The sequence below is a fragment of the Pterocles gutturalis genome, unplaced genomic scaffold, assembly GCF_000699245.1.
Source record: "Pterocles gutturalis isolate BGI_N339 unplaced genomic scaffold, ASM69924v1 scaffold21457, whole genome shotgun sequence".
Classification (NCBI taxonomy): domain Eukaryota; kingdom Metazoa; phylum Chordata; class Aves; order Pterocliformes; family Pteroclidae; genus Pterocles; species Pterocles gutturalis.
The window spans coordinates 2783-15439 of NW_010113316.1; the positions used below are offsets into that span (position 1 = coordinate 2783).

General features: G+C 52.7%; 1 protein-coding gene across 1 annotated transcript; it reads right to left on the reverse strand.

The window, feature by feature from the left end:
• Positions 1-512: 512 nt before the first annotated feature.
• SPATS2 (spermatogenesis associated, serine-rich 2) lies at positions 513-12456 on the reverse strand (the record flags this gene model as incomplete). Its single annotated transcript, XM_010074455.1, has 7 exons — positions 12432-12456; positions 4984-5063; positions 4589-4697; positions 3629-3678; positions 2223-2481; positions 1756-1968; positions 513-648 (listed from the first exon to the last, which is right to left on the reverse strand). Coding segments are annotated over exons 1-7 (872 nt in total), but the record flags the coding sequence as incomplete, so codon positions are not given.
• Positions 12457-12657: the final 201 nt, after the last annotated feature.

Here is a 12657-nt window from a genome sequence, read left to right on the forward strand (position 1 = left end):
TTCGGAATATCACCTGAAAGCACTTCTCCAAACCAATAAAGATGTTCATTAAAACAAGACCTGATTACACTCCCGGGAACATCCTGCCCAGTATGAAAAGCTTATTTTAAAACGGGGGAGCGACGCTGTACAGGGTGATCTCTGAGTGTACTGGTACCTGCCAAAGGATCCTTCTCTTCCATGTTATGTTCAACCCTAATTTGAAGGTTTCAGATACAAATGTTTGCTTCTCAAAGACACGGGCTGCTGCACCCCGAGCTCCCAACAGTTCTCCTTCCAGCCCAGCTCATGTTAGTACCCGTCACCGCATTATCCGGCGAGTTCGTCCTATTATCTGTGTCTAAAACGACTTTACAGTGTCAGGACAACTGCCTCATGCCAACACGGAGCCGCAGTTCGTCAAAGACCCCCCTGGACACGCCAAAGACTGGAGCAGCGTACGAACATCCCGGTGCAAGCACGGGGCGTCCGCTTGACCACAGGCCTTGGGACTGTCCCCACGTTTAACTTACCTGCTCTGCAGTTCTGCAAAGACCTGCTTCATCTTCTTGATGGAAGCGTCCATCTCCTCCTTCACCACCACGCGGTACCGAGCCAGCGAGACGGTGCAGCGCTGGAGATCCTTCACTGACTTCTCAATATTAGAACCTACCAAGAGACAGAGCGAACTCAAGCAGCCACGTCAATCACACCACTAAATCCTCCCAGCAGGGATAAAGAAGATTGCTTTGTCTCTTATTTTAAAACTACACACTGCTTGGTTTGAAATTTTTCTTCCCCTTCCTCATTACGAAGGCACGAGGAAAAAATTTCTTACTGGTGAAAGGTCCCCCAAGGCTTGGAGAACTTCCTTCTATGGGCAGGGATGTCCCTCCCCATTTTCAATTACGGGAGAGAAACCCAACGCATCTCTGAGCTGCCTTTGTGCCAGGGACTGGAGACAAGTGAAAGGCAGAGACCAACACCCCTATCCCTAAATGATGGGAAATGACCCTGCCTGGGGGAGGGAATTGGCTCGGAAGCTCTAATTAAGGTTATTTCCTCAAATCAGGAGCTGAAAGGATTGATGATCGCTCCCAAGGTTAGTCCCTGGTCTCAGCTCGGTCCATCTCCTTGCCCACGCGCTCGGGAGCTCGCTGGAGCGCAGTTGCTCCCTGCCAAGTGCCATTAACGACGGCTCGTTACAGCTTTTCCGTGCAGCAAGGAGGTGAAACCGCCCCCGCCTCGTCTCCCTGAGCCAAGTCTGATAACTCGGGGTCTCCGAGGCCCTTCCTGTCCCCACGTGTTAGCACAAGAACCCAGCTGTGGAGAAAACACATGAAAAAGAGGAAAAAAAAAACCAGCCCAGGAGAAGGAGGCTGTCACTTCTTGTAACAGGGCTGGTCCCAACTCCTGGCAAATTCTCACAAAAGATGAGAAACAGCCCGGAGGCTCCGCGACGGAGCGCAGAGAAGAATGGGATAAACGCATGCAGCGAGACCGGCTGCGTCCTGCCTGCTCCTCTCACACGCAGAGGTTTGCCGCTCCAGGCCCTACAGCTAAACCGCTGTCAGACCCCTGCTGTGCAGAGGGAAGAGCAGGGGTCGAGCGCGCGTTACTGGCCGGATAATAAGCAGCGTGTTCGCTTGGATTAAAATCAAAGTCCGGGCTGCCTCACCGCCGCGTCTGTCAGCGACACCGCAGCGGAGCGGGTGCGAATTCACCCAGCAGCAACCTGCTCTGACACGGAGAGCGCGCAGACCCTCCGGGCCTTACCCAGCTTCTTGTTCGCAGGTGAAACTGGAACGTCTTCCAGCCGCGCTGCGGCCAGGGAGGCGGGAGGTGGGTTGGTGGCTGTCGATCGGGACAGAGACCTGCTAGCGCTCCTCTGCTCAGGCCGCTGGCGGAGGGACGAAGGGCTCTGGGAAGGATGCATGGTGAGCGATTTTGTGTCAAAGCCTGCTATTCCGTTCGCTAGTTCAGGCACTGCTGTAGAAAAGCACACTCGTTTAAAGGGGAACGTGATGAGGACAGCGGAACGCTGACCGCCTCCTTTACCGCAACAAGCAAAAAAAAAAAATCAGCCCCCGAGGTGAGCTGCTCTTCTCTGAAGAGCCAGCCAGACAAATCAGCATTCTAAGCTGACCCAAACCAAAGAAGGAACACAAAGAAAAGCAGGAGGCAGCTGCTCGGCTTTTTTACCACTCGGTGCCCGTCTCCTGCGCTACTTTCTAGAGACCAACCTGTTCTCTCAGGCATGTCTGGCGCGGCGGGCTCGCAATCCTCCAGCTCTCTGGCATCAATCGAAAGCGCATCCAGACCTTCGCTGAGCGAGTCCACGGACTCCGTGTCGTGGGCGCAGCCGTTGACATGGAAACCGTTAATTCCACCCTTCTCCGAGTTTGCCGACTGCTCCTCTTCAGTGGACACCAATTTACTGGGGTCTGGGAGGCCAGGGTTCGATTCAGCTTGCGGTTTCGGTTTGGTTTTCTTCTTCTTGTTCTAAGGATTAGTTACCCACACCACAAAGGGGGAAAAAAAAGAAAAATGTTAAGCTTAATTCCTGAAGGGAAAATTAAGCTTCTGCTTACTGGCTGAAAGTCGCTGAATTCAATGTTTTTTCAGGCAGACGGGCTGTTGATCCTATTAACAGGAGGAGGGATTTATTCAACAATGAGGACAGATATCGTGGCATTAATGAGGCGCAAATACATTATCCTCCCGCCGGTGTGCCAAGGAGAGCAACGGCGATCAGATGAAGTTTGCATAACTGATGGGAAATCATGGCGAGGCGTGGGGCTGCGACCCACGGCACCGGCCGGGGCGGTTCGGGGGGAGCTCCCTGCAAGGTCCAAGGTGCTCTGCCAGACCTCGCTCTGGGAAAACTCCCCTCGTTCCCAGCACAGGGCTGCTCAGGCACATTTTTTTCCCCTCTCCATTGCACACTGGTGCTTTTCACGTATTCAAAGGAGTCCTTTTGAATAATTATGATTTTATTCTTGTCCTGGTGGATTTAGACATTAGAATATCAAGTACTGAAACTTTGCAAATCTTTATTTAACCCTTTTGCAGAGGTCTGAGCAGAGAACTTGGCAAAACACTGGAGAAAGCCTACGTGACAAAGAAATATATTTCCACAGAGCTCAGCATTAAATGCAACTGTTCAGCTCCAAAGGTTACCGATGAAAAATGGAACAGCACGACGATCTGAACAGTGAATTACAGAGCTCCGGTGAAATAAATGGACCCCATAAAGATTTACTTCGGCGTGGGGCTGTGTGTGCGGATTACGGGTCCTGTGGAGGGTCAGCAGAACAAAAGCGACTGCAAGGACAGAAAGTCTAGAACTTTTTTTTCAGATTCTCCAGTCCAGACAATGTGTCTGACAACTAAATGAAATGCTAACGTGGTGAGAAGATGATGTTTACAACTTGCGCTGAAGTTGCCGTGTAAATCTTTGCCCTGAACAGCGAGGCACCTGATCACCTCGTGATTATCTCCAAGCATCGCTTCTGCTCACAGCAATACACACGTTTGCTCTTTGGTTTCTTTTCCCATCGAAATCACGAGGAACGCTACTGCTCTCTGTGGTCTAAATCCACAGAACAAAGAGAGAAATGCCTTACAAAGTATATTTTAAAAGCGTTACCTTTTTTTTGCCTGTTACAGTCCATTCTTTCAGTACTTCACTGGCATTGCCTGCAACGAAACGCAGCGATGAGCAGTGGCCAAGGCATTCCCTCCCGTTTTTTCCTGATCAGGGGGAAGTGCCTCCATACCTGGAGCCAGCTGCAATACTTCCTGCACCTAGGTTTCAATTCTCTTAGTTGATGTAATCAAAGGATCGGTTTCGTTTTTGCTTTGGGAACACGCTGCTGAACAGGACTATGCCCTTACAGCACAGTGCCAGCTCTTCCCAGAAAAAAAAAAAAAAAAAGAAAAAAAGCCCCAACAATCTTCTCTTTGGCTCTGTCATACTAAAGGTTTAGGTACTCAGAACCTGCTGGAGCATGTTCTGAACTCCAAGGTTGTGCTCAGGTCATATATCTCCTGCCCTCCTGTCCCCAGAGCCGGTGACGGTGTCAGGATGGCCGCAGCCTGAGGAGTAGCTGTCACCTGCCGCAGGCCAGCGGCAAAGCGCGGCTGTCAGCCCCGGCCAGCGTGGAAACGAGCGCTGCGAAGCGACAGGCACTGTCACCAGCGACAGCCGGTTTTTCCAAGGTCAGAAAATCCGCCTAACGCAGCACGGCAGCCGGAGCCAGGAGAGGATTTGTGAGCCAGGTTCCAAAGTACACACAGCAGCTGCCGCAGCTGAAGACATTCCCATTTTGTACACACCAGCAGGAGTTTCTGTCATCGAGTCTCTAACCTCCTTTATCTAAAGGGCTATCAAAGGCTTATCTCTGCCTTGACCCCTCGTTGAGCAAACACCAACTAAAACTCGGGGAGAGAATTGCCCGCTGGTTACCTCTGGGGATCGAGCTGAGAAGCTCCACGAGCTTCTGGTCCCTGCACGCCGCCCCTTCTGCACAGAGGCTGCGGCTGGGTAAAACACGGCACCTACGAGTTCCGAAGCCACAAACCCCACCAAGAACCACGCCGCGCTCACCTTCCATAAACGCTTGCACCGTTCTGTCCACGCAGTTGTCAAAATGCTGCAGCACGAGGACGATCTCGTTGTTGCTCCTGTTGGGGACTATCGCTCGCACCGCGCTGATCTGGAGGGAAGGAAAGAGGGAAAGGTGTGAATGTAAATGTAAACCACCTGCTGTGTCCCGCACGGCGCCCGCTGCAACCCTTCCGCAAGCAGTCTGAAACCATCACCGATGACTTCCTTATCAAAATGTGCCGGGACGACTTAGCCTGAATAAAATTCTGCTTTTGACAGAGCTGCAGTTAGCTCCCAGACAGAAACATATTTCATCTCGGGGAAGAGATGAAGATTGGGCGTTCAGGAGCTCTTCCGCGGCACGTGGTGAGTTAAGCCTCCGAAGACACATTTACCTTCTCCTTCATGTTCTCAAAGGTTCCTCCTTGGGCCATCACGGTGTTGGACTGCACATCAAAAATAAACCCAGACGGATCTGCAAAGACAGAGGAGAGGGAAGCGCTCTTCTGAACAACAGGCACCAAGAGACATTTCGAAAGAGATGAAGCAAAGGGTCAGCTCCGAGCTGTTACCGTGCCAAGGAGAAAATTGAAATCCTAGAGACGTACGGTGTTGGCTGGATAATCCTGGCATACAGTGAGCAGAGGATCGTGAGAGGAAAACGGACGATACCCCAGCCTTGGTCACCAGATTCTGGTCAGCCAGGTAACCCCGCTTTGCCAAAGCCCCCCCCGAACTCAAGAACCCCTTCAGTCCCCAGCTCCGGGTCAGTTTAAACCAAGTGGATCAAAACCCACCAGCCCCGACAGGGCTGGTGCAGACCAGAGAAGCAGAGCACCGCCGCTCCTCCATTTCCAAATTCATCTGTTCCTGAGCCCAGCAGTAGTTAACAGAAGCGCCAGCGCCTTCGAGCAGCGCGGGGAACAATTTCCTCCACCTGGAGATACAAATGGCAAGCAGACTGATAAATGGGTTTGAAGATCCAGCAGCTTGTGTTCCCTGCCAGCTCCCATCTCCGAGGTAATGCTGAAATGTTCCAAAAGAGACCCATAATCGAGACAGCCGTCACCGACGGCTCTGCTCCCTGCCAGCGAGCAAAGGTCACATAAATCTGCGGGCCCCACCGCTTCACCCCGAGATCACAAATTCACGTTTCATTTTTCTGTCCCAAAGGTCTGAGCAGGCTAAATGGCAAGTTTGCTAAAGAAAAGGGATCCAGCTGTTCACAGATGTATTTCACTCCGACAGCACACACTTCAAAGCAGTATTTTAGCCACATTTGGAAGAACCCGTGTCCCTGGGCAGGGGCCGATGGCAGGACCCCGGAGGTTTTATGCGCTCCAGCATCACCGACCCCTTTCCAGGGAGATCTGGACACAGCCACGGGCGGATTTCCCAGAAGCGCGTTTGCTCGCGTGTGCTTTGATGCCTCGAGCCCCTGAACGGGGCTGGGGAAGGTCAAGGCGCCGGTTCTCCTGCAAAGCTCCTGCTGCTGCTGTGCGGTGGCTTTGGGGACAGCCCGGGGGAAGGGACACTGCTCCGTGGGGACGCTCGCTGGGTCACTGCCCTTCCTGCTCCAGCTCAGCCGATACTCCAAGCTGCTGATTCATGTTCTTTCCCTCAACCTCCTCTAAACAACCCGTCCGCAATTTTGAGACACCCCATTGACTCCCGCGGTTCCCAGACATTGATGTAGCATTTAAAGCGAGACGCTACCGCACACAGTGACAGGGCTGCGAGCGTGATGGAAAGGTCAGCCTCTTATTAAGGCTACAGATGAACGGTTAAATTCTTCCTCGCGCCATCCTCACCCGTTTCAGCCCCATGAGCAAGATTTTCTCAAGTTTCCCAACCTCACAGAACTTGGAGTTACCAACTTTCTAGTCCTTAATCTTATAAATGGCTTTTGGGCTCCCATCACCGAGCGAGACCTAGCAATCTTTTTTCAAAATCTTCATTTCAGAGCAGCCACCGAGGGCCCAGGTGCCAGGAAAGATGAAGTTCCACTCCCCCGTGCAGCACATTTTCCGTTACTCAATCCCACCCCTTGCCCACATCTCCGTTTCCTCTTGGTCTTACAGGGGACTGAGCCTATCAGCACCTCGCTCCGAGCCGCTCCTCCAGCTTCCAGCTGCTTTGCGACAGCCCGAGTCCTCCTGGTGTTCAAATGTTCATGATGCAAAAATTATGCGAGGGAGACTACGCGGCACACATTCGATATCGCCCCCGAGCGCTCCCAGGGATCATTAGAAGGGCTGCTGGCACTCGCGCCTCTTGTGACAGGATTTGCAGGAAGGGATGGAATTTCAAACGCTCGCGTGGACAGGAGCCTGGCGACCACCAGTGGCTTCGAGATTGTTGGAATTAACAACCTTGTGGGGAAGGAAAGCTCCTTCCCAAAGCCCGGGCTCAGACCGCGCGTGTCGGGTCTGACACGAGGAGCCGGGCGGACGCTCAGGCTGATCTCTGCGGCGTTAAAGCACACGCCACGCGGCGCTGCGCGGTCGATGTGATGGGATAAACCCCCGGGACCGCGCCAACCGCATTAATTGCTGCTTCTGTTCCTAACGGCATCCTCCAGAAAAACCGTTCAGCCCAAATCGTTTCCTCTTGTGTCTCAGCGCCGTTTATTGGACCAGCAACCCAGGATCTCTCAAACAGAAACACTGACGATGCCGGGAAGAACCCACCCCACCAAATATCAATCTGCTCCTCCCGTAACGCCGCTCATTAGCCCCTTCTGCATGAAACACGTGCGAGAATTAAAGCTACAACCTAACAAACGCCTGCTCTGCGTCCTGGGACACACAAAATACAACTTCACACCCAACACCTCAAGGAAGTCAAAACAGGGGCCAGCATTTCCCCCTCAAGCCCCCCAGCCAAGCCCTGGCTCACTTTTAAGCCACTTTTTAGCTCCTCCGAACCCCTCCAGCACTTCACAAACCCCCACACCCACGTGCCAGCCCACAGAAAAGCTGCACAGTAAAATTAAACAACAAAAATCCCCACTCCAAACACCAGGTTCACCCTCCTGCCCCAGCCGGGACACTCACAGGTGGACAGCTTTGGGGACCTGCCCAGAATCCATACTCCAAGTGCTCTGCCATCAAGATGCAGTTAAACCGTGAAACATTTATAGACTCGGTGGCTTTTCAGGTCAGCGGTAACTGCGCCGGCTCTCCCAGGGATAGCGCGGGAGACCTCGGCTAATGGGAAATAAAAAGCTCTTAAAAAAAAAAAAAAGGCACCTGGCTGCTCGCTCGGAGCATCTCCAATTTGCTCTAATTACGGGTATCTTCAGCAGTCCCCGCGTCGGGAGAATCGGGAGCCGTCGGTGCCCAGGGCTGCAGAGGTGACGGGACAGGAATTAACGCATCTTCCCCGGACAGAGTCCAGGAGCCAGCACATTGTTATTCTATCGCTCTGTGCTTGCAGTCACACCAACATACCCACACATACAGAAAAAAAAAAAGAAAAAAATCAGGATTTCTGGAAAAGTGCTACCTAAGGATGACATCCGCGGGAGCTGTCTGTGGTTTTGGGGCTCCCAGGGCTCCAAGCCTTGCGCTCAAGGCAAACAGACCGCCCCGGGCTGCGCTTCACGTCCCTCGCGGCTCGGGCTCTTCCTCACAAACGACATCGACCCACGCGGCTGTTCTTCCCTCCTAAGAAGGGTTCCTGCTAACAGGCAGCAGGGGTACCAGGGCTAAGCTCTCTCCTCACAAATTAGAGCACAGGAAGGACTAAACTGGGCTTGGAATCGATATTGCCGGGCTTACTGCTGTCGAGACAACATTTCATTGATAGCAGAAAAAAAAAAAATCCATCGAAATCCCAACCTCCTCCGTGATTCAAGGGGGAGAACGTCCCCACACACCCCACCTCAGCCCTGCCTTCCCCAGAACCCATGGGGATATCCGAGCGGGTCTGCGGGGTGACTGAGCCGGTACTTGCTCCATTTCTGTCCCGTTTGCTGCCCAGGCGCGGAGTCGGGGATCAGGACCTCCGTCAGCTGTTGTGGAAACTATGTGAGAGCCCCGAGGATATTCCTGCCGAGCCCGCGGAGGCTGCAGCTGCGCTTCAGAGCCGGGTCTCAATGCAAAACGCCACTTTCTCGCTTGTTTTCCCAAGCAGATTTCGAGGGGCCAAGCATCCAACACGGCCCCTGGGTCCAAACCTGGCAGAGGGAAGCGATGGGTTCACCGAGGTGTGATCACGGTAAAAACTCGCCGTGTTTCAGACAGAATCAAGGGATGGACTCAGAATGTGAAGAATTCATTCTGGGGTGAGCAAATTAAACCTTCCAGACATCTGATCCGGATGGCAGCAGCAGGATTTAGCCCCTGTATTAACATAGGCTCCCGATAAAAGGCCACATTCATGTAAGGGCTTGGAAGAGTACGGAAAAAAATAAATTAAATATGGAATAAAAATTAACTTCTTGTAAATCAACTGGAATAGCCCCAAAGAGAGGCTGCTAAAGCGAGGAACTTCTGCCCAACACAGAAGCGGGTGCTTGTGCCACAAAGGCAGGGACTGGCAGGGACACAGCTCTCGGAGCACCCGTCCCGCGTCCCTTGGAGCGTGGGGGGTCTGGTCACCCCCGTGGTGTCACCAACCTGGACAATGCCATTTCCCAGCCGCTGTTTTAACCTGTGCTCCGCCTCCTGCTCCGGACACCCGAGCAGCAAAAGCCATCAGCCGGCAGCGGAGCCGCAGCAGTGAAGCCGAGCACCGAGCCATTAAGGTAATTCAAACCGCAGGACGCTGCCTTCCTCCTCCCATCTAATTTCCATCTACACATAAAAAATGAAAAAATTAAATTAAACCCGCACATTTCCAGAGCATCGCGCTCGGCAGGGTGACTTCCCGTGAATTCCTGACAGCGCCTGTGGCCTCGTACCGCACCCGAGCTCGCCCACGAGCCGGGACCCGATTTCTGGGGTTACAGAACCCGCTATCCGCCTTTGTGTGTTCCCAGCACAACCCGCAGCGAGCGCTGCCCGGCAGAGTGACCCCACAATCTCCCGGTTTCCCTGTTCTACCAGAAGTTATCCGGACACAGACTGAGCAAACACAGCCTGCTTTCTGCAGAGCAGCATCTTCTGCTCGACTGGTGTGTTGTTAAACAAAGTACCAGCTGAAAATGAAATTTTTCTGACATGTGGGGTTTTGGTAAAGGCTCTGGCGTGCGGGCTCCCTGCTGCTCAACTCTGCTCCGGCCGAAAGCCTCCCTACCCCGCGACTGATCCCCGAGACCTTTCGCCTTTTCCAAATCTGCGTCGGACAGTTTTCCATCAACTGAAATGGCTCCTTCATGTCTCCAGATGAGTCGGAGCCCAAGTGCTGTTTTATTCAGGAACCTGGTGTGCCTAAAACCGTGGCTGATGTCCGACGGAAACAAGATTGATGTGATTGCTTTGTATCCTGAGGTCACCAGTCATTCCCGAGACCGGTGGCTGCTTTGACTCAAATCAATTAATCGAGTCGGGAGGGGGGTGGAGAGGGAACGCACATGCTTCGCGTCGGGGGAAAACAGAAGCAGTAAGAATCCAAGATCAGTTCAGACAGCAGCAAACCAACAAACCTACCGGACTCTGGGGAAGTATTTATTTAGAGATCTGGCATCGCTGAGCCTGCCCTTGCTTCAAATTTCTAAATTACCCCTCACAGAACAGCCTGAGGCCGAAACGAGCCATCCCGTGTAACCCTGGATGGATCCAGGACCCACACCTGGACGCACGCATTCGGATTCTGAACAGGGAAATTACAGGACGGGTTTAGAGACTGAGCGGTTTTTTCCTCAGCACAGATCTTTTGAGTGACGAGTTATTTACAGCCAGTAACATCCAGGAGTAGAAGAGGATTCTGCGCCCAAACTTTGCATATACATTTTCACAAGGCTTAGAAACCCCCTTCTGAGCAGCTCAGCTGTTCACTCTGTTCGGTGGCACTTCTCAGAAGAAGAAACAGGTGGGCTTCTCATTCGGTTTCAGAACTGCTGCATTATTAAAAAGAGGTCTGTCTCGCTTCCCTGCCTCTCAACACTCCTCAGCAGCCCTTTGTTATGCTGCAAAGGGCTTTTGTCTTGCTTTCAGAAAGAGAAACTGAAAAGCCACTCCTTACCTGGCCAGGGTGCGCTCCTGTACAGAGGACTGGCAAAATATTTGTTGACTACGTTAACATTCTAGAGCAGCAGCAAAGCAGTGATTGAAAATTCAACCCCAACCCAAACAGGACAGGGCACAGCCCGGAGAGTCGGCGGCTTTAACTCTCGCCTTCCCTTCCGGCGGGAGATGAGCCGCTTAACAAAGCCGGGCGCCTTTCACATCCCCGGCGGCGGAGCGAGCTCAAGCCGGCGCTGCATCCCTGCGCGGTGTCAGATATTTATGTCCCAGATCCCTTTAGTTTTCTTTAGGAACCCCACACGTGTCGGCGCTTCCCTGGAGCTGTGCCAGCTCTCTCGTTCAGCGAGGGACCCGCCAAACCCCTGGATTCCCGCAGAGGAACAGCTCCCCATGTCTTCCCCCAGCTGTCTCCTACAGATTTCTCCTCCCGTTCCCCTGCCTACACCCCTTAACTCTCTTCTGCGGTTTCAAGGTGTGTTTTTCTCTCCACCCGCAATTGCCAGGCTCCCTCTCCAGCCGCAGAGAGAAGTCAATTTCTTAATGACTTGGACTGAGGCTTCCAAGAGCACAGACACAAATACAGCGTTTTAAAAATCACTCAGAAATTATCCTAGAGGAGAATTTCCATAACTGTTACTAATTGCTTTGAATCACGTACGGGTCTAGCTGTCAAAGGACGGCCGGGCTCCTCAGGTAGACACCGTTTCCATGCCAAAGCTGCTAGGAAAAAAAAAATAAAATCTACGGAGAACAAAAGCTCTTCTCTTGAGGTAGAGGACATGAATTGTCAAACCCATTCGCCTTAAATTATTAATTAGTAGTCAGTGCAAATAAAAAGAGAAGCGTGACCCTCAGCCCCCCTTCTCCCCCCGCCACACGCACACTTTGGAATTAATGTTCCACACGCGACAAATAAGATCCCTCGCTGCAATAAGCCACTTCAACAGCTCTGCCACTTAACGTGCGATGGCAGAGAAAGGCAAATCGGCCTGGGCACCCGAAGACAAAGAGCGGAGAAAGCTTCTCGCTAACTTGCTCGTTGCTCTTCTGCTCCCATCTCCAAGGAACATTTAAACAGGATTTCAACAGGTCTGGTGTGAACCGCAGCCCCGCGAGGCGAGGACCTGAGCTGACCTCTCCCACCTCGACTCCACGGCTCGTTTCTTAACTGGATTCCCAGCCAGCGGTTGCCACCGACAGTACGAGCGAGTCCGAGATTGAAGCCTGACCCGAGCGCCCAGCACCCACAGGGGTGGACGAGGGCTGCGGGGAACAAGACTAAGTTTTGGTGGAGTTAATCCCGTGAGAGACCCAGACCCCACCCAAATCCACCCTGGCCGTACCCAGCCAGCCCTGAACCAACTGGGGACCCCGGTAAAACCACAAAGTTTGGCTCTGGAACTCTTCAACCACTACACGACATTTTTTTTTTCTCCTGTTGTCTGCCTGTGGAAGTGACGCAGCATTAACATCACGCAGGAACTCGGGGAATCAGAGCTGTCCAGCCAGACAACTGAAACGCTCCTAAAAATGTCACAAACCCCAACAGGTTATACGATGTCACCACGACGGTGACAATAAGCTGTCAAGTGACATCAGCAGCCCGGAAAGGAGAATAGAAAAAGCAATTAACCCCTTTCCTAATTGATAACTCTGGAATCGATAGTGCTGTTTATTGGCAGTTGGTGCTATCACGTTCACACGCATCTTACCTTTCGTGGTTTGCTTTTTAGACATCTCGGCGTGTTCGCTCTTACGTCCAGCTATGCAGGAGCGGGGAGGGGGGGAAAAAAAATAATAGAGTCCTCGCCCCTGAGCGACGTAGCTGGCAGTTGCAGCTCGCACACCGCCTCGTATCAACGCGGGGAACGGCAGAGAGCTGGTTTGGGATGGCAAAATCCCAGCTGCGAGGGCAAACGGGGTCTGGAGTTGTCAGAA